Genomic DNA, 22,639 nt, shown 5'->3' with positions numbered 1-22,639 from the left:
CCACACTCCATAAATACTTCTGCTCCTTCAGAACTTGGGCTGCACAATCAATGTGAACAAAATGCACCTGTGCCTTCAAGAGTCTCTAATGTTCCTGGGAGCCACACTCAGTGCAGTTACAGGCAAAGTGTACCAAAGCAATGAGTGTGAAGGGGTTTCAAAGGCTGCTTTCCTTTTACCAAATCCTCAGACATTGAGAGTGATAACGAAACTGCTAGGAATTATGGCTTGATGATTGCCTGAGTTCTGAATGCTAGGTTATGCATTTGTCCCCCACATGAATGCCTTTCAAGTCTATGGTCTGAATTGACTGGGGATTAAGCAGATTTATTTTTGGTGCAGCCCAGTATTTAGCACAAACTGCAGTGGCAAAGTCACTAAAACTTGTCGCTGAGCAATTTGTTTCTCACCCCACAGCTCCATGTGACCGTCAATGCACATATGTTTTGCGTGGTTTGGGGAGCTCACATAGGTGACCAGCCGCCTACCCAACATGGTCCCTTGCACATTGATATGGTGGAAGTTGTGGTGGTACATTTAGCTGTTCAAGCTTTTCCAAAGGGAATTCACAACAAGGTGGTTCTTGTTTGTATGGAAACATGGCTGCCATATATTACATTAAACACTGGGTCGTGTACTAACTGCAATTTTCCAGGCTGGCACATACAATTTGGAATTGAGTGATGCATCATCAAGTATCCTTGGTGGAACATCTCCCAGCAGAGGGCAATAACTATGCAGATTTATTGAGCAAGTAATCAATAAACCCACAAATGGAACATTTTGCATCCAAGTATCCTTGCTGGCTGTCTGTTGCTGCATGCTCTGTGGATCTAATGGTGAGAGATATTTGTATATGCTTTTCTCTGACTACCAGTGATTCCATATGTCATCATGAAAGTGCAGACCATCACCAATTAAATTAGTCCATACCAGGGTTGGGACCGCTGTAACATTTGCATTGATAATTTTCTTAAGTGGGATTACGGTAAATTTTATGCCATGCTTGTAACGATGCTGTTCTATGTTTTAGTGTCAATCAGCAATGGTTTTATTACCATGAAACAATAAAGTTGTTTAAAAAAAAATAAAAAAATAAATTGGTCCTCTCTACCAGGGTTCTCTCTATGTCTAGAAAGTCTATCCACCCTTGTAACATGGTGCAGATGTGCTGACAGCTACCCACAAAACGTCAGGGACAGTTAATATACTCCAACATGAAGGAACTCAGGCTTGCGACCTGGTGCTTGAAGTCCTAGAATCTTGGTCTTTTCTGCGTCCTCAAAAATGCATACAAATCTTAAGAGGCCAGAAACTCTACTATGCAGCTAAATGGAAACGATTTGTACATCAGTATAACAATCTTAACAATACAGCAGACTTTGATGGTCACAGTGCAAAATATGATTTGCTATTTATTACACCTTCAAAAAACAAGCCTATCCTTCAATATGTGTGCTCCCGGCAGCAGTACCCACCTGTCTACGGAACAGGCAATGCCTGTCTATCTTTAGTATTCCTGTTTTTAAAACTTTATGGAAGTTTTTAACAATGTAACCCCTTTGAGGTTACTGTTAATCCCTTCGTAGGACTTCAGTTTTGTCCTTACAGGACCGGTATGTCTGCTTTCATGGCACTTCATTTGTGCCCTCTGCAATTTCTTTGCTTGAAGTTATAATTTTGCTCTGTGAGTGATGCAGACTTTTCATGCATGCACATAAGAATTAAGTTGTCCATGAAACCCTTGTTTCTTGAAAATGATAGTCTCTCCTGTTCAAGTCCATCAGTAGATTGTTTTCTCAGCCACAGTCGGTGACTGAAAGAGCAGTAGGTATTCACCATGATGTACTTTGTTGATTGTGCAAAGACCATTAAATGTAAAGCAACTAGTTGTTGCTTTCGCGTCCGAATTTCAAAAGCTGGTCTTGCCAGGTGGATTGTAAAAATGCATTCAGATTTCTTATGCTGAGGCTAAAAGTACATTGCATTCTGTGCCTAGGGCACATTTTGCACAAAATGGAACCAAAATGGCTTTCCTGGGCAAGATCTCAATAGCAGAAAACTGTAAAGCGTCTACTTGGTAATTTATCCACGTGATAACTAAGAACTACTAGGTGGACAAGTCGAACCAACAGCACTCACGTTATTTCACGTTTCTCCTTCTCAAGCCGCCACTTTAGGGTCCTGGATACTGTTTTTCAGTCTACGTACAGCATATGATTTTCAGCAGCACACGCTGCCAATGGAAAATGTTACTTACATTTAACAATCGGTTCGCAGCTATGGAGTAATGTGGCCCATAGCTGCACCCCTGGACGTGAGTGCATGGTAACGTGTCTGGATACTTCAATAATGCTTGCTTGCTTTATCGCCCTATATTACTTCTTCAGTTCACAAACCTAGGAATAAGTAGCATATCCATGCTTATACATAGGTATGTGGAAAACACACTCTGGAGTGGGGTCTTTTTCCTTGTGCATTGTGGTGATCTGAGGAGGTATCAAAGCTAAAACTCCTCCTTCAAAGAAAAACAAAGTTTGACTGTTCCATGCCCAGTACTAGATGACCAGGGTGTGCCCCTCATGTGATCTGTAGGACAAGCTGCCCAATAAATGTTACAGGCAGGTACTATTTCGTCATACTGAACAAACAATGCCGGGGATCTAGCAGTGAATGCTGCTGTGCTCTTGGGTGCAATGAAGACAGAGAGGGCGACTTATCGCTGAGATGTCCAGAATCTAATGTCAGTGAGGGTTCATCATGAAAAACCACTCACTAGAGTTGTCATTATTGGAATCTAAAAACAATGGCCCATCATTACAATGAGCTAGTTCTGAGGCAGATAGGGTCTCCTGTCTTCTAAATCACAGAAGTGCTAGATATAATGTAGAAATTAATAAAACAGGTACGCCTGCTAGCAGCCAAGACTCCACATGAGTGGTATTCAACCCAGAATACCACTACTGAAGCAGACAAATAAAATGGCTTCAATAGGGTTTACACTGATCTGTATATCACAGAAACCTGTGGGTTATAGGGGAAACTATCTCTTGGACACACCACTTTTAGTAATACCTGAAGAAGACAGAGGTGAACTTGAAACATCTATACCCAATATCTTGAGACATGCTTACAGCAGAGCCGGGACAATCCAGGCAGGAAGGGGATAAAATCAGAATTGGATATCTTCAAAACTACATGTACTGAGGACATAATGCTCAGTCTGACCAGCACCTAATTATCAATCCCAGCACTGCTAACGGGACCACATCAGCCCCAGGTGGTCTCTGGCTTTACAATGATCTTAGTCAAATCTGGGGATTTGAACCTCCGTGCAGCCGAAGCAGCCATATGGGCCCTTCAAACCACAACCCCTTTTAGGTGGGTGAGCTGCAATATCTGGGAACAGTCCCAGCTAAAACTTTGCCGGAGACAAAAAGAAACGTAACGAGATCACTTGTATGGCTAAGGCAGAAATGTTTAACTGGCATAAACACCAAATCTCGTTGAAGGGGCAAATAGCAGAGGTGAGAATGCTGATCTTAGCTAAAATATTGTATCTCTTTCGTGTCCTCCCACTGGCTACTCCCGAAAATGGATACTCAAAACTTTAAAACCATCTGTCTGAACTACATATGCACGATAAGAAGGCAAGCACGGGATGGCTGCAGGGCACCATTTTCTGAAGTAGTTGCATGTAGAGATGCTAAATGAATGGTGTTACACAGACTGGACACTCTTGGCCAGTTCTGTGGGACGTTTGCCCAGAACGGAGAATTGTTCCTGACTTTACATCTTACCAGTGGGTGGGGTATTGTGGAGGTTTTGTTCAAATTCGAAAACGTTTTGTTTGGTCACTGTTGTGAAGGGAGAAGACGACCTATAGATTGGCAGAAAATAAATGGCAATTTCAGAAACTATGGGGACAGTGCTTCGATTTCTGGCACAATTGTTATAACGTGCTCCAGGACACAGAAGTAATTGTGGGTTTGATCTCGGCTATAAAGAGACCATGAGCTTGATAGAACCTGCATTTTGGGTTGGACTTATGTAAAGCTGAGGAGAAATGATGTTGGAGTTGCAGTGGAGGTGGGTGGAAGGGAGTGGCAGGTGTTTGGTCCAACAATATTTAAAATGTCTGTTTTTTGCGAAACAAGAGCCGTTATCGGGCAGACCAGCCAAGACTTCGAGAACCATCCAAAGCAGAGATGTTGTCTAGTTTCATCCAAAGCAATGATGTGCTCTAAGTTCATGAGGTGATGAACAGCGAACCCTGAAAAATGGTTGGATGGTATGTGTCATGTTTCATGTACTCTAGCATCCCTCACAATGCAAGGGCAGACACAGATGTATAGGCTCCAATGTGAAGTACAGGGCTGCGCCATTGTCGAGAGGAAATCTGGTAAAGATCACAACAAATGGGCTTCTGACGTCATAGCACTGCTTGGAATGGACAATAAACCGATTTATGATCACAGAGTAGTGAAGCCGGAAATGGTCAGTGCCTGCAGAAACATCACCGTAATGGTAAATAGGGCTGCCAAGCCTACCATTCTGTCTGGTTCGAGTTAAAATACCCGACTACTTCACACTAGAAATTAGAAAAAAATGGTTTGCATGTTTTTCTACCCCATTAATTTTTTACTTTTGTGTCAAACCTAAAATGGAAGTGTGTGGAGTCTCCACATGGGTAGCCTACTTATCAGAGGCCTGGTGAGCTCCATCTTTCCTCTGATCCACCCTTCACGGTGTTTAAGGTCTGGCCAACTAGAACTTTAGCTCTGACGGCAGCTATTGTGCAACAATAACTAAGAGCTGAGGTACATGTCTATTTCTGGTGCAAGTGAATAATACACCACTTGTGTTTGGTGACTTGCAGCTTTGATCTTTCCTAAATCCAAATACAGTGTGGGATTCAGGTGACGCAGGAATAGGCCATGGTACTCACGCTTGATGCCAAATAAATAGATTGAGGTATAAGAGCTTCCAGTAATCTGGTCTCAAGACTAAATGATAATCAGTGTACGCAGCATATGAATGTACAATAGAAGTGAACTGCACACCAATGGGTAAAAGCATTTTTAAAATGTTCCTCTACGGCGAGCCTAACAATGCCATATATTTTAATTTTGCTTGTAAATCCTAACTCGAGCATCTTGGAACATCGGTTAATGTTACAATTATATTTCTATCCATGAGGGACACAGAAGCCTAAGGTGTCCTCTCTGGAGTGTTTGATGAATTGTAAATCCACCGCGTGGCAGTTCCTTCGATGCTGCCTTGCTGTCTGCTCCCCGGTGGTGTTCGGACAAAGATTAATCTTTTTTTCTGGTTTCATCGTCTTCACGTATTTGGGTGGCAGATTCCAACTTGCTGTAGTTGTATCTTTTGATGCTAGTTTGCTCCTGTAACCGTTTCTTTGATGTGGCTCAATTTTCATCACAAAACCAAGCTCAAGTGTCCTGACGAGCTACCTTCATTGTTCATACAGCTATCTTGGTATACCATGTGAACCTACTTCAACTTTCCAATTTATGGAGTAAATGTATAACTTTAGACACATCCCCTCTGGGCACAGACCTCACCAAATGTCTGTTTTTCAGCTAGGCACCAAAAGGAGGCTGCACAGCAGCAGGCATGCATTCCATGCCCCAATTTCTAACATTCCCACTGCACCTTTTTTCTTATTTTATTTTCAATTAAGCTGTTTAACAGGGAACGTATCTGTTTGTTGTACCCAAATTAAATATTTAGGATCTAAACATCCAGGTATTACTTTACAACAATCAGTCTGTGTTACCAGCAAGAAGTGGGAACACTTTGCCAATGTTACTGAACCAAATGGAAACATTTTGCAAGAACCTAGAAATAATCATCACCAAAGACTAATACAAAGAAAAAACACAACACTGTGTCCTAAAAGAGCCAAATTGCAAGTAAGAACATTTACATATGGCAGGGAACTCCATGAGAAAGTGAAGCAATTTAAATATTTAGGAATCCCCATACTGTCGCCTCTCAGCTGTACCCCACACACCTCAAGAGAAACAAAGAGAGAAGAAGCACATGGCATTCTGAGATACACCCAGGGACATGGTGATGGGATGACGGGAGGCTAAATCATAAAAAACAGATCAACCAAGCCACATCTGGTTATATTATGTCCTGTGGAGCTGAAGATTGGGGCCTCGGAAACTGCTTCAACCCAGTTGATAGAGTACAAAGTCAATTCTGTAAAAAAAAAAAAAAGCTTTCAACTTCACACCGCCTGTGTAGTTAACATGTGGTTTTAGCCACTATCATTACCAGCTAGGAACTCACCACAGCACACTAGATGGCAGCGTGATAGACAATGTGTGGTCAGAACTGCTTTTGTTTGATCCTGTCCCAACCCCAAAATAAAACTAATTGAACAGGAAATTGAACTATTAGGTCTGACACCTCTTCCATTTACCTCAAGAGGAACATATCCGCAAGGACCTGATCAACGCCACACATGTATTCAGCCTATGAGATGGTCAGAACTGAGAGAGGAAAAGAAAGTTAACCAACAAAACATCTACTGCTGGTCGAAAACTCAGAAGGCCTGTACAAAACAAATAATTAATTGCCAGGAATGGAGAACTAAGAGGAAAGAAGATGGTTCTCCCTAGAAAGACTCAATATGCTACCCGCTACTGAGATCAAGGTAGGAAAGAATGAAACCTATCCCACATGTGGCTGTGCAGTGACCAGTAGAACTGCTGAAGTGGAGTTCTATGAGAAAAATGCACTAGTGTCCTATTCGTAACAGGAGGAGTGGGTACAAAATGTTCATAAAGTAAAAATATACAAAAAAAAACTAATATTTGTAGGTGTGCTTTGTCTAGGGTAGGCTAATGTATGCCAGTGCGTCAAGAGAAGGCTCTGAAGAAGCTTCAACTGCTGGGGCTGTGTATAAGCTATCATCGCCTATAAGCACTGATGGTCATAACCGTGCTCTGCTTTCCCCAGCGTGAGCTGTTCTCCATCAGCCTCAGTGCCATGCTGGTTTAAATTTTGGTCAGCGCCTTAGAAATCTGGTGGCTTTAGGGCAAATGTATTCCTCTTTAAATAGTGCAGCCATCCTTCATTTATTAATGCAGCTGTGGTGCAAACTGCAGCAGCAAACTAAGGTATCCATTCTCCGTTCACAATCTTTGCATGATCCTAATGATAAACCTACGAGATAAGTGTTCTATGCTATTGCATTTTACTTATAGTTCATAAACTTGACAGTACCTGAAATTACCAAAATATCAAATTTGCACGCCTCAATTAAGGCCAGCCAGAAATAGGTGTGATATATATATATCACCTGATATATCCTGACATGCCTGGAATTGGAATTTATCGGTTGCAATAAATAACACCCAGTTACAGCTATTGTCTGAAAAATGGGGTATAATATGCCGATTGTGGTGTTTGTAACCCCAAAATCTCCATCTCCTGTTACTACTAAAATGTACAGGGGGTGCAGTGCTTATCGCACAACTCATAATTGCGTTGTGTGCTGTAATATGTTATCAATCAGTGATCTGGGCCATGTGTCTGCCCCTACTGTTTCCATTCTGCCACACAAACATTCATAATTAGTTCCAATCTGGGTGAATGAGATACTCCTGCGCATGCCCTCTGCGTACATTAGCAAACATGGACCAGCGGAAAGAGGTGTGGTAGTCGTGGTAAATGGGGCGGCCATGCCATGTTTGGTAGAGGGTCTTGTTGGCTCTTGTGCCAGGTGTGAGAAGACGAAGGTGGCGTGGATGCTTTTGGCCTTCAATGGTTTTCTTCTGGACTGGAGTCAGTGGTGGGAGCTGGACTGCTGGTGTTTGGCGTCTGTTATGCAAGAAAACAACATTAGGATCAGTTTTGCAGTCACAAAGTACTTCAAACCTGAATACAGGGCTTGTTTGTCACTTGATAATATATCTATTATTCAGCCTTCTGCATCTTTTAGGACCTCGTTTTGATGGACATTTTAAATAGCAGGTAGAAGTCTTTAAGTGAGACTCTGCAGGAAAGTTATTTTTAAATCATATATATATACTGAAAAGAGTTTATCCTGTACCCATTTTCATACACTAATTTTATCTCAATTGTTTGAAATTACAAAGAGAAACAACCACTTCGAGAATTCCACTATATATATTAATCATATAACAAATGCTCTCATGCTTACATTACAAAAAATGTTAAACTATTAATCCACTAAAATGTGAGTACTGCAAAGTGGGGATTTGTAAGTGGTCTGCTAAAGAGGAAAAGGATTAAGATTTGATGATCGATCAAACTCTATCAGTGGATCAATTTTGCGGACAGATGGGGATTCCGCGCCCTTCCAGTCTGCCTATTTTAGTGGTTGTTATTGTTGCAACATATTCCTGCCCTAAACTAAAATGATAGGACTATTAAGAGAACTACCAAACTGGGGGGAGTGACAAACTGAATTACAAGGGTTCGGGAAGAATATTTGCCAGATTGTAAATCTTTGGTGTTTGAGCATCCTGATCAACGTTCTCAGGCATATGACCATGTGCCATAGTGCACAAAATTCAGACAATGGCGATCTTTAAAATATCTCTGCCCCGTTTGCCAAGAGGCTGAAAGGATAAAATGTTCATTGATTAAGCTCGTGAGAGCTCAGTGAAACCACCTCAGACCAGGCCATCAATTAGAAAATGATGTTTCTGAACAAGAGTACTGCTGGTATAGGGGGTAACTTAAGTGGCCATTTCCACCTTTGGAGTAATGGGAAGGAAATGGCTTCTATTTTAATTTATTTTGTAAGTTACAGCTCACCCGTCCACTGCCTTCCTAGGAACCTTAACCAGAAAGAGACTGATGGGCCCCTGTAAGTGGTACTTTTTGGGATTGCTGGAAAAACAACATAAATTTCACATGGTTCCACTTTTAGGTCACCTTGAGAATAGGGGAGGGGGGATTAAAGCAATGGGTTCACTTGTCTGGGGACTTGCGGGAGGAGACACCCTTGTAGATGGGGAATTTACTCAAGATAATTTGCTGGACTGGAAGCTTTACTCTGAGTAGGTGAAGCTTGGCTTTTGCTTGTCTTCACTGGAGGCGCACAAGGACCGAGTCCTGGCTTTGGGAGTTATTGATAAATAGACATATAACAGCTAGATCGATAGTGATGAGAGGATCAATCATTATAGACAGATGTTTTTAGTCTTTTGTCCAAAAAGCGTACTTTGGCTTTGACCTGACTCCCCTACACGCACAGGATGATGTAGATCTGCTTGTTTGAAACTCTTGGAATCAAGTGTAATAGTCAACAGCTGATCATCCAAAGCTATATGACATGATAGCCACTTTCTTCATTCAAGTGGGGGTACTCACTGCGGCTGCATTGATTGTTGACAAGCTGTCCCTGTTTCTTCTTTATTGTGTTTCTCGGCCTTCATTTCTACATTCATCGCTCTGCGAGAGTGGATGGGGGACCTGTGCGCTAAAATTGTGAAGAAAGAGAAAGATTGTTTTGGTGTGGGTGTATCCCTCTGTACTTGAAACCTATTATCAAACAATTCTCAACACCCAATCATAGTTTAAAGTCCCCCTAGGTGTGAAATGTCTATGAAATGAAACACATAAGTGAGTCTGTTTGTAGGCTTGGACCAGACTAGAAAAACTCCAACCCCTTTCTCAGGATCAGCAGGTTGACGAGTCATTTTTAAAAGTGACAAGCTGACATTTTCCAACCTTCTGAGAGCAAAAGGGTTTTACAAGAGTCTCACCTACTGGTAACAATTCTCGAAGTTCCCAGACAAGATTCAGAAGATTATTGAAATGTAAACGGTGATTTGTTCTCCAAAGATTCCCTGTGGAAACTCGCCTTTCTACTGAGAAAGCAATGGCTGGTATTATATGTATGTGTTTGGGTGTCTATATGTCTTTTTCTGTAAATAAGGCCCGGTGTCTTACCAGCAGCAGTTCTGTAAGTGCTGCACAGCTCAAAATGATTCTACACCCAATAGTTTCATTCTGAATATGAATATGCCATAGTTACTCTTTTCCAGATGTTAACATTTAAAATGGTTTCCTCAACTCCACACACGGTGTCACATGTATCAAACACTACCAGGAGCCTCTAATATGGAGCAGGCTATCAAACCGAGCCGAAGGGCATGTGCCATTGTAAATAGCAGTATGATTCAGTAGGCCATTAGATTAATCAACAATTGCAAGTTTAACTATATTAAAAGATAAAATCCATCAGTCTTAGATTGTGCTGGGACTACAGGGTGATTCAGTGAGCACTGTTCATTGAAACGATTCCCTGCAGCTACGCCCACGTCATTGGTCAGTATTTGATGCCACAGTTTCATTCCTAGCCACTTGAATGCAAGCCTCATATGCCACTTGTTAGCTCTGGCCTTCCACCCAGCAGTCTGTATGATTATTGCTACCAATTCTTTAGAATATATAAAGGGTGGGCTTTGGCACCGCCCAAAGGAGTATTGCTTTCTCAACTAATGTTCTAGCTTTTTCATGTATCATCCCGCCTTGGGGTGATTGCATTGAAATGTAGAGGTGTATAATTTACAACTCAAACTTTCTCTGAATATACACAAATTAAATTCTTACATAGATGCATTTTGTACAAAAAAATGTATGTTTTTATTTGTGTTTTTATTACAGAAGGTGGCTTTTTTAATGTTTTAGTCAAGGTTCACGCCAGACCTGGAGCCCATTGATTTACATGGTTATTTTGTTGGTTTGATAGAATATGATCAACGTTTTACTTCTGCAAAAGTCTACGTTTCTAAAAAAGGAGACAGCATCATAAGTTGGTGGCATCAGAAAGATCTTGGAGTGATGCTTGATCCCAACAGTTCACCTCCTATTATAATAAAACATTCAGGAGACATAGATGGAGTGGATATAATGTCTACAACTAATCTCACTGAGAAATTATGTAAAGAATTTCCGAATGTTTTCAGTGACAGAATAGGTTGTATGAAAGGTTATTCTCATAAAATCAAATTGCTTCCTGATGCTATACCGTTCTGTAGTAAAGTACGGAATGTTCCGTTTGCGGTAAGAGATGAGTTACAATTGGAACTCAAAAAATTAAAAGATCAAGGGATAATTGAAGAGGTGGAGGGAACTGATTGGTTGTCTCCCATAGTTGTAGCTAAAAAACCTAATGGTAAAATCAGGCTTTGTGTTGATCTTCGCAAACTTAATAGATGTGTAATGGTTGACAGATATCCACTTCCCAACATTTCTGATTTACTAACCATGGTTTCGGGTGCTAAGGTTTTCTCTACGATTGACTTAACTTCAGCTTATCATCAGATTATCTTAGATGAATCTTCAAGAGATCTAACCTCCTTTGTTACACCTTTTGGTACGTTCAGATTCATCAGATTGCCTTTCGGCTTAATCTCGGCTGCGTCTGTTTTTCAAAGGGCAATGGAACGCATTTTAAAAGGGATCAATGGTGTGTGTATATATCAGGATGATATTCTAATTTATGGGGAGAACAGTTATGCCCATGATGAAATCCTCAGAAAGGTGTTAATGAAAATTTCTGAACATGGTTTGACTATTAAGGTGGAGAAATGCAAATTTGCAGTGGAGAACATTGACTACCTTGGACACACCATATCTTGTGGTGGTTTGGTTCCCAAGAAAGATCTGGTTGACACGATTAAAAGTTTGGCTTCTCCAACCTCCAAGGAAGAGCTAATGAGATTTTTGGGGATGGCTGAATACTATAGTAAATTCGTTCAGGATTTTGCTAGCTCATGCTTTAATATGAGACAGTTATTAAAGAAAGGTAAAGAATTTCTGTGGGATGAGGTGTGTGAGAAGGAATTCGTCAAATTAAAAGATTGTTTGTGTAATGCTCCCAAACTGAAGAATTTTAATCCTAAATTGCAGTCTATACTGACAACTGATGCCAGTAGTAAAGGGTTGGGTGCTGTTCTGCAACAAGGTTTGCGTAGTGCTGAGAATACCATAGCATTCATCTCTAGAAGTCTGAAAGATACGGAGACAAATTACTCTGTTATAGAGAGAGAGGCTCTGGCGGTTTATTGGGCAATAAAGAAATTTAAAAAGTTTTTGTGGGGAAGGCCTTTTGTTGTGAAAACTGATCACAAACCATTGGTTGAAGTTTTTAAGTCCAAAGGTGTTGATGCAATCTCAAGCAGAATTACCAAATGGATCATAGCGTTACAAGAGTATGATTTTCTTGTTGAGTATGTTCCTGGGATTGATAATTACTCTGCAGATGTGTTGTCAAGATTAGTATCTCCTAAAATGGCAGATTTTGAAGATGTTGAAGACTTTGAACAACTTGATAAAGTTTGTACAGTGGATTTCGAAATAATAACTGAGGAAAAGTGGCGTGAAGATACTAAGTCTGACAAAGTTTTACAAGAAATAAGTAAGTTAGTGTGTTCTGGTTGGATGAGCAAGAATCAAGGCAGTGTGGAGTGCAGAGAATTCTGGAATGTGAGGGATCAATTAAGTGTTGATCGAGATTTATTACTTAGAGGTATGAGGTTAATTCCACCATCTAGTGTAAGAGGTCTACTTATTGGTCGGGCACATGACAGTCACATGGGAATATCTAAAACGAAAGAGAGGTTAAGATCTTCGTATTGGTGGCCTGGGATGGATACTCAAGTTGAGAGAGTTGTTCGCGACTGTATGCAGTGTGCTCTTAATGAGAAGACTATGAAGTCAAGAGTTCAACCGATGATAATTAGAGATAAACCGAAGGGACCTTGGGAAGATATTTCTCTAGATATTTTGGGTCCCATATATGGTGATGGGTCTATTGACTATGTTATTGTAGTCATGGATATGTATTCAAGATGGCCTGAAGTTTTTTTTACTAAAGGGATAGATACACGAACTGTAATAGAGTGTCTTAAACCTCTCTTTACTAGAGAAGGCATCCCTTCCACTTTACTTACTGACAATGGGGTACAATTGATTTCGAGAGAGATGGAGGAATTTCTTAAGAAATGTGGCATAAAACATAAGTTATGTGCGTTATATCATCCCGAGTGTAATGGATTAGTTGAGAGGTTCAACCGAGTTTTAAAGGAAACTATATCTTTGGCTAAAGATAATCGTCTTAACTGGAAACAAGAAGTAATTAAAAAAGTTGCAGTATATAGACATACTCCACATTCCACAACAGGACAGATTCCTTTTGTTTTGTTTCGAGGAAGACGAGGGAATACTATACTTGAGCCACATTGGGTCAATGAATTTTTGGAGGAGAAAGGAAGAAAGAGTTTTAATAAGGATTGGGAATTCAGGGAACAAAAGAAAGTTTCTAAGAGTAAAAGTTATTTTGATAGAAGGAATGCTGTGAAGAAGACTTTTGTAAATGTTGGTGATTGGGTTTTAGTCAAGAATCCGGTGTTGAAGACTAGTAGTAAGAAATCTTATTCTCCTTTAAAAGTTGTGAAACTTTTCACTAATGCTGTAAAACTGAGTGAGACCTATTTGCTTTGCCAATTCCTGTTGTGCCGTAGTTTGCATTATGTTTCCTGCAAGGTGACATACTTATTTCATGCATTATAAAAAAGCAATAGGCCTTCCTATTAGTTAATTCCGAGCAGATGAAGCACTGAGAGGCGACAAAACAATCTTTCTCCCAACTATGGAGCAACTGTCTGTCTTTTCATCTAATTAAACAGAAAAAGAGAGCCCTAGTGTGCAAGAAAAATACATTATATCCCCTACAGGTAGAAAAAGCACTTGATACTTTAGTAAAACCCTCACCCACCAGAGTTACCCCTTGGTGGCATGCTTCATCATAGGGTCCTTCCCGTTCCGTTACAGAACAGGGAGTGCTTCTACAAGTGAGAGACACAGGAGCACTAGATAGTTATAACCATATAGTGGTGAGTTCTTGGCTGATCCATTAGTTTCCAAGATTAAAGATGTGGTGCGGGCAGAGGTTTGTGGGGGCTCCCGGGTGGATGGATTTCATGGTGGAGATGGTGACTTTGATGGAGAGAAGGTTCCAGGTGGTTAGTGCTTGGCTGGTGTTGGTTGTGGTGGTGGGTGAATCTGTCAATGAAGTCAGTATGTGTAGGTTGGGGTTCAAGGTTCCTGTAAATGGTTGCAATCGTTGTGAAAAAAGTCGGCAAGGTTGTCGCACATCTCCTGAGGGTGTGATGCTGCTTTCAGTAGCTGCCAGGTTGGGGAAGTTCTTAATGATGTTAAAGAGTTCCTTGGTGTTGTTGCAGCTTGTTTCGATATGCCTGGCTAGTGCTGCTTTCTTTGTTGCGCTCAGTAGGCAATGGTAGAGGTTATGGGAGGACTTGAAAGCTGCCCTGTCGAAGGTGTCTTTGCTGGCATGCCACTTCCTCTCCAGCTGTTTGCTATCTGGTTTAGCTGTTCTGAGTTCAAGGCTGTACCAGCTGGCCTTTTTATAGGGTTTTCTCTGGATGCTGCTTTTGATGGGGACAATGCTGTCAGCACAGTTGGTGATCCAAGAACTGAAGTTCTTTACTCCTTGTTCGAGGTCGGTGGGGGGGGGGCTGGAGATGTTGAAGGCATCAGACTAGTTGGTCTCTGAAACTTTGATGTACGCCCGGGGGTTGCTAGATGTCCTGGAGCTATTGGTGAGGGGGCTGGAGATGTTGAAGTGGACGACAGAATAGTCAGTCCTTGTGAGTTTGATTACATGACTGTATGTGATGCGGCTGCTGGAGGTGAAGATGGGGTCCAGCGTGTGTCCTGCAGTGCACGTAGGGTCGTGGACGGTCTGGGTTAATCCAAGGCAGCTCACACTGTCGAGGAGGTGTGCGGTGTTTTTGTCATTGAGGTCGTCAATGTGGAAGTTAAGGTCGCCGAGGAAGATGTAGTCCTTGGATTCTAAGGCTAGGGGTGCAATTAAAACTGTGATGGTGTTGAATGGTGGTGAGGAAGCTGGCATGCAGGCTTGGGGGTCTGTATGCTAGGGTTTCTATGATGGTAGTCTTGTCGTCCATGCAGAGCTTGAAGTTGAGGTGCTCCATGCTGGTGGTAGTGTTGTTGGTGGAGGTGGTGCACTGTATGGTTTCTCTGTGGACTCTGGCTGCTTCTCCTCCTGGCTTGCTGGTGCCGTCTTCGTGACTGATTTTATATTCATCAGGGATTGCTATGGCAAAGTCTGGGGTGCACATGGGTTTGAGCCAGGTTTTCGGTAAGGAAGAGGATGTTGGATGTGAGGGTAGTGATGTGCAATGCATCCTCGACACGAGACCCCAGAATACTTTGCAACTCAAATCTAAAGCACTTTGTTCAGCGGGCCTAACTTGGTCCCTGTATCCGGCCCGTGCTCCATCAAGTTTGGCCTGAACTTGTGAGTTTGCCAATGGTCTGGAGCGACCAGATAATCACAATTGGCGATTTGTGTATCTAAACACTATTTTCACGTAAATCTTTAAAATTGCGCATCTCCAATTCTTAATTGGGTTTTTGCTGTTTTGTTCTCATATAATGTATTACATTTTAATCTATTTTCTAAGTTAAGCCAGATTGATTTGAGCTGTGTTTAAAGATGGTTAGGCACAGGCTACTTTGGGGGTTGGGACATGTATCCCTCAGTCAAGAATTGTGGCTGGTGCTTGAGTAGGGCTTCACCTCCCCTCAACTGGTAACCCAATTACCCAAAATTTCCTTTGACAAACTTGATTGTGTTGCGGGTGGTGATTCCACTGACTCAACAGACTAGTGTCTTCTGGTGTTTTCTAGCCTTCAGCCATCAGCTGTTCTCAGAGGCTTTTCCAGTTGGTGTGCTGCTTCAAACTGGAGAATTTCATTCTCATTTGGCACTTATGTTCTCTCTTCCCTGTTTGATGACTGTACTTTGATGTCGCCATTGGGAGTTTCTTTTTCTATGCCTTCGGCCCGAGTAAGTCTTGTTGCCATTCCTCCCTTGTGTGATTGACCACTGTCTCTTAGTTCTCTCTCCTCTGTGTTGCTTTTCTCTGGTGCATTTGCATTCTGATTTCCGAGATGCTAGTGTACTGGCAAATCTTCTATTTCTTTTGCCCTTCTCTCTCCTCAAGGATCCGCTATAGTCCATGACGGTTTCATGGAAGTGACTATTACTGGATACCTCTCCTTACAAGTGTTTGTGAGACACGATGTCCCTTGTGATCTGGAGCACCTTAGTGTTTCTGCAACTCGATTGGTTTGACCTCATATCACTAGACTCTGCTTTGCTTCCTTCTTTAACTGTGTGCACTGGAGGACAAAATAATGGGTCAAGTCTGAGGTATTGATGTCTCTTGGCTAACTGATCTGTGTTGTCTTAAAACCTTTCTGTGGCCTTACTCACCTTTATTTCTGACTTTTGTCCTCCTCAAAGGTGTGTGAGACGTTCCTTCTTGTTCTGATCTCTAGCATTGAGATATGATACTTTGTCGTTGCCCAGCTCACCAGTACTTCCCTCTTCAAGATTTCCATAACAAGAGTGGTTTTTCAAGCAGTCTGTGTTACATGATTATTGAGAGGCGACCTTGAATGATCCGCAGTCAAGTGGTGTCCATGTTCACAAACATATTAAAGTGCGCAGTTGTGTGTCAGGATTTGTAGTGTTGTGTTAAAAAGTTGCTATCGATTCAACTGGCTCCTAACATGTTGAGTTGAAAATGCAGTGTTTAATAATCCTTTACGGGTAAAGTGTGCACACAGTGTTTGCCAGAGATTTTGATATTTCTGTCTTTTCTAGAGAATGCCCTGATTGAAAGCCAGTCATGATGCTCTATTAGAGCAATAAGAAGCTGGACCTCCAGCCACACCTTACAGTTCCTCCCCAGGCTCTAGGTGTTGTCCTCCCAGACTGGGGGAGGCACCTCTAGGTAGTGAGTTGAATTACATGATACCCTTCCTTTAGGCATGACAGTGTTTGCTACAAAGTTATTTATTAATGTCTCTTTCTGTTGTCGCTATGTACAGCCATTTCTTTCAAGCCTAGGGGCTCATTTACAAGCCCCTTGCGCCATCATAGCATACTTTTTTTTAACCTATGGCAGCGCAAAACAATTCCCCACCTAGTGCTGTATTTACAAACTGGAGCAATGTCATCATGACACCAGTTTGTAAACCCCTGTGCCACATTACACCTGCACCAGGTGTAATATATGCCAGTGAGGCATTCCCCCGCAGGGAGGCCCAAAGAATGGCGCAGTGAAATCTACAAGATTACACTGCGCCATTCTAGCATAATTTTTTAACGCCTGCCCACGGCAGCCGTTAAACTGATGCTAGGCTCTTTTCAATGGGGCCTCCCCATACTTTGCTGGACTAGCGTAAACATTTTGGATGCTAGCCCAGCAACGCGCCCCAACTGCGCCAAAAATGTTGATGCAGTTGTGCTAATGAGTGCCATGGTGAGCTGTATTAAAAATATAGCGCTACCATGGTGTCGTTAGGGGGCGCAGGGCGATGCAAGAAAACTGGCACATCGGAGTTGATGCACCAGTTCCTTGTAAATGAGGCCCTTAGTTTTGTGTCTTTATTTAAGACCCTTCAGACATGGCCACCATATTGACTGTTCCGAATGATGATTGGGATATACCACAATTATTCTTCAGACTTACTTCATGTCTGTATATATGTTTGCATATATGTGGTAATGATACAGCACAAAGCTAGTAGAAAGGCAGCAGAGGGTTTTACAGTGTCCAAGCCAAAGGCACAGTCAGTGTGTGATTGAGGAGTAGCTGATTTCTAAGAGTGAAAGCAGACAGTTGCTGCATCATAATGTAGTGTTCGTTAAAGAGATGTCATCTTCCACTCTTTCCTAAACTGGGGCATGGTTATGGTAGTCCTGATGGATACAGGGATGTAATTCCAGACCCTTGGTGAATAGATGGAGAAATCCTGTTGCCTTGTCTTGACCTCCAGTCTGATGGCATTCTCGCTGTATGTGTGAGGAAAGGCATGTGAGATGGTGGTGGGTTTGTCAGCCAGATAGGCGGGTGCCAGTAGTGATGGCTTTATGGATCATGCAGCTGGTTTTGCAGATGATGTGAGCTGCAAGGAGAGCAAGTGGAGTTCCATCAGGGTGAGTGTGATGTCATATTTCATCAGCCCCTTACTGAGGCACGCAATGGCATGGAGGATACCCTTAAGGGTACCAGTGTGGAGTCTCGGAGCCAGCAGAGCAGGGAATTGCCCTGTATCATTTCATCCATGCTTCTTAAGTTAATATATTCATATACATAAGTATACGTGACACTGCCTTGCAGTCTCAAAGCCCTGAAAACAGGTGCAGCCACCATTCAGCTCAGTGGAACCTAATTTGCTGACCTTTGTCTGAGTTATATTTGATGGGATTCAAACTTGCGATTTGCAGATCACTCACTGGAATGCGAATTTGGTTCTCTTGGCCTCTTGCTCACATTCATTAGGAATACTTCTTGGGCTTAGGCTTGCCTTTGAACTTTCCAATTTTATTACAAGAAAGCAGGCACTGTTGTGCATTCTTTCTACTTGATGTTTATTTCAGTAGCACATATCCAAAGCCAAGAACTACAATTACTGAAAACATGCTCATCTATGCACAGAGTAGAAACACAAAGACAGGACACTATAATGTATAAACAGTAATCACTCCAATCAACATCATCTTTTCTTGTTGCTGGCAAGCTAAATGCTTTAGCTCCTCTTTCATTGTACTAAAGAAAGAAGTTTGCACTATACTGAATTTTGCTACATTTTTTACTTCGCTTGGCCTGCTGCTTGTGCATGTTGTGTGTGTAGTTTGATCACTATTGTGTTTCCATTAACTAGCAAAAATAAGGTGTTTATTTAATTTGCAAGGGATACCCTCTACATCAGTGGTCTTCAAACTTTTTAATGCCACGCCCTCCAGTAGAAAAAAATAATTGGTCCCCTTACAAAGTTTTCACAGTAATTCTATTAAATTGGCAATGTTTAAATATGTTTAGAATTATTTAAACATTGCACTTAATTTCTGTTACTGTTTTAAAAATGCAAACAAGTATGTGATGCCAAACATACTATTCTGGTCAGGCAGGATTTACTAAGTGTAAAAGTATCCACAGAGTGATGGTTGGGGACAGGGCTTTTGAAGAGTATTGGGAGTCCCTTCTCTTTTGACACACTCCCAACTTGGATATAACAAATAATTTTAGTGATGGCCCATTACAGAGTGGTTTGATGCTGATCATGTTTTTTCAGTTTAAAACTAAGCCCTGTTATCTGCATAATGCTTCTTTTGGCCAGAGCCTGGTGCTCCTCCTGGGATCATTTGAGGTCCCACTAGGGGGACCTGTCCCCTAGTTTGAGAACCCCTGCTCTACATTGTATCTATTTTGCTCCACTGGGGACATGTTTGCTTCTTAATTACGGTGGGGCTCTAAGAATCTTGCTACATAGTAGTTTTTCTTTTCTACCAGAACGTGGTATGATTTTTCCTTTATACGTGAGCATTTAAATACCTATGTTTGATTGCAGTATACATATTTTTAAAATACTGAATATGAATTCTGACAACAAGGCCTATAAAGTGGAGGATGATGAAGTGTTTGAAAGAAACCTCTATGATTTGTTGGAGGTTTCAGTGGCTTGTTCCATACAAAACTCTATGTCCTACTCAACGTTCAACTGTATTGTTTTCGTTTTAGACCATAAAAGCACAAATATTAAAAAGATAAAATTAATGCTAAATTATACAAAGATATTTCAGATACTAGTTAGAAAATGGGTATTACATTCATAGCTATCACAACTAAAAATATTCGAAATCAAATTATCATCAGACTCCCAAAGACACAATTGATGCTCTAAAACTTTAACATTGATTAACCATACATCAGAATAATATCCAATGACTAATAACAGACTAACCACGTCCTAGAAAACATCATAGAATTACGAAGACTAATAGCTACTTTAAAAAAAATATCCAACCCTAATACCCACTTCCTCCGTGTATTAGCACTGCAAGTAAATCAGTGCTGCGCCTCATTTTTGATCTATAACTTCTTTAAAATTGGAATCAAAAGATCTCTCACCAGATGTTTATTATATTTGCAAATAAAATATAAAATGAAGCAAGGTTGGGGGGGGGGGAGTTTGTCACAAGGGCAACAACATATACTAGTAATATCATACTGGCCAAAGGCGAAGCAAAGTTTAAACCTAACTGACCCCAATCGAAACCTGGTGAGTAACATCCTTTCCCAAGGGTGACCTACACATTCCAAATAAGGCTCCAACCCAGGGCTCGTTTGGATCAATACATACTCCTTGAAGGAGTGCTTTACAAACTCAGTCAGTTCCCTGTCACACTCCCTGTCCAAACTTATTTAACGCATGTTGTCTCTGACATGGGAATAAAGTTGCAAGGGCAATTTCAAATACTTCGTCCCACTCTGCTGCTGGTAGCAAACTGTATCCTCAATATTCGGGCCTGGCATTTCCAGGTTTATCTGCTGGTTTGGGAGCACAGAGGCAGTAAAATGAGAGAATTGCTAAACCTGATGCCCTGTAATGATTCTAGTAATGAGAGCATTTTTAGATATGATGGCTTAAATCTGCATATTGATGATAACATCAGGTCAACAATAGGCCTGGGCTAAATAATGACGCCAGCATAATTGGCATAGTTTTGGTAATTTCGGGTAACAAGCTTTACACAAAATGACTGAGATTTCACCATTATACCACGTCGCGTAAAGATACTCTATTCGACTAGAAATTTAATATGAGATGTACAGTTGGGTAATTTTATTAGTACTACCAGCAGTGTTTTGTATGTGAGTAGCACTCCGGTATGTGTGTATGTATGTGGCCCTCAACAAACATTTCAGGTCAATTTTGTACCCAAGCAGACTGCTCAGTGCAAAACTACAAATCTGAATGTGAGTGGCAGTGTTGAATGTGAGTGGCAGTTTCTTTAAGGTAGGCAGTCTATAAACATTTCAGATTTTTCGAGCATGAACTACAAAGCTGAACACAAGATGTAGTGTTTTGAACATGAGCGCCCAAAAATCAAATCACAAATACAGTTTTGAGTTTTAAGCCTTACGGACTATTCAGGTAATTTTTTGAGGGCAAGATGCATTTTGTGTAATTACTCGTAGTTTAGCATAATTCTGTGGTACTTTCTCACGATTATGCTACAGCAACTTAGGCAAGTTTTGCACACCCTCAGTCAAAAGTTCTCACCCATAATTTTTAGATGTTTGTTGGTTCAGCCAAGCAGCCTTTTGATTATCAATGTTTATTTAACTTGTATAATGATAATGTATATCATGATGATCGCAATGAAAATAAATGCAAGACAAGGTTACTACTGTGGATGGAGGATATCCCCTTGTATGACCCTGGGTTGTTCAGCACCTAAATTCCTCTGAGTTTTCTCCACCTATATATGTGGAGAATTATTTCTAATCCAGGAATATGACTTCTATAGGTAGGCAACGAGATCCAGGATGAAGGTGGGATGTCCCTGGCTGACTGTAGCAAATAAGGAACCCCAAAATAGTTCCGTTTCTAAGTAGAGGAGAAAAGACCCTAGAATAGGAGTGGCGAGAGTCTGAGCATCATGCCAAGACAAGCCTTTGGAAAACCTGGGCCCAATAACCCATATTTTATGTCTAGCAGTACAAGTAAAATGTTCCTCGGAACCTTCTGATGTAATTTCTAGTTGGGCTCAGTGAGCTCTTTCCTGAGGAATGCTAATTCACAATCATCATATCAAATCAAATCCAATCCAATCCGTATTTGCATAGTGCATTTTATCACCCCAAGGAGTATCCAGGTGCTGGGGGTGACACTATGAGCTGACTACCTCTCTTCAAAAAGCCCGGTCTTGAACTTCTTCGTGAACATGGGGAGGGAAGGAGTGGTTTTAAGGTAGAGAGGGAGGTTGTTCCAGGCTTTGGTGGTGAGGTACAAAAGAACAATGGACTAAACCCAGATCTGTAACTGGGGTTGAGTGTTTGAAAAGTTTCAGCACTCCGTACATCATCCTTTTGTGTTGCTAAAGTTGTCTTAAGTGGGAAGGGTATGCCCAGATGTGGGTCCTGTGCTCACTGTGCCACTGGATTCAAGCTAGCCTGGCTGATGAAGAATTTCTACCCTAAAACCAGTCCTAGGATGCTTGTTTCTGGTCAAGGTAGGACTTGGCCTAGCAGTTTGGGCTAGCCTGTCTCAATGGAGAACAGGGGCAAGACTGACTTGCATATGGCTGGTTCCAAACTGGGGTGGCATGGTGAGCAAAAGAACAATGGATTAAACCCAGATCTGTGACCGGGGGTGAGTGTTTGAAAAGTTTCAGCACTTTGTCAATCATCCTTTTGTGTTCCTAAAGTTAAAGGATTCAGAAATAGATCAGGAAAACCATGGTCTGTTTTATGTGGGTGGTTACAACAGAGCAACATGAAAATATGTTCAGCTCTTCGTCTCCCTAGACAAGGCCCATTCCTCCATGGCTACATATTTTGGGGGTCGGGTCTCTTCTAGGGCAGGCAGATCTAGGGGTCATTTTGCCAAGAATGAGTATTATTCCCACTGACCCTACAAAGATGAGGGGTAGGTTAGCTCTCCATGCCCAAAATTGATTAAATATTTTAAACAACACGGGGGGTTTGCAAAAGGTACG

General features: G+C 41.5%; 1 protein-coding gene across 2 annotated transcripts in view; it reads right to left on the bottom strand.

Annotated features, from left to right (window-relative positions):
• Positions 1-5,696: 5,696 nt before the first annotated feature.
• LOC138292886 (uncharacterized) overlaps positions 5,697-22,639 on the bottom strand; it is a 52,413-nt gene continuing 35,470 nt past the window's right edge. The window contains exons 5-6 of one of the 2 annotated variants that reach the window (XM_069231738.1): positions 9,379-9,487; positions 5,697-7,857 (exon numbers count right to left, since the gene is read on the bottom strand). In XM_069231738.1, coding sequence (XP_069087839.1) covers positions 7,611-7,857; positions 9,379-9,487 — 356 coding nt within the window. In that variant the 3' untranslated portion in view covers positions 5,697-7,610. The remainder of the gene's footprint in view (positions 7,858-9,378; positions 9,488-22,639) is intronic. The other variant, XM_069231739.1, reaches the window with a different exon arrangement.

Source organism: Pleurodeles waltl, chromosome 4_2 (assembly GCF_031143425.1).
Source record: "Pleurodeles waltl isolate 20211129_DDA chromosome 4_2, aPleWal1.hap1.20221129, whole genome shotgun sequence".
NCBI lineage: Eukaryota > Metazoa > Chordata > Amphibia > Caudata > Salamandridae > Pleurodeles > Pleurodeles waltl.
The sequence above is the reverse complement of the archived record's forward strand: the minus strand, read 5'-3'. Positions and strand labels throughout refer to the sequence as shown.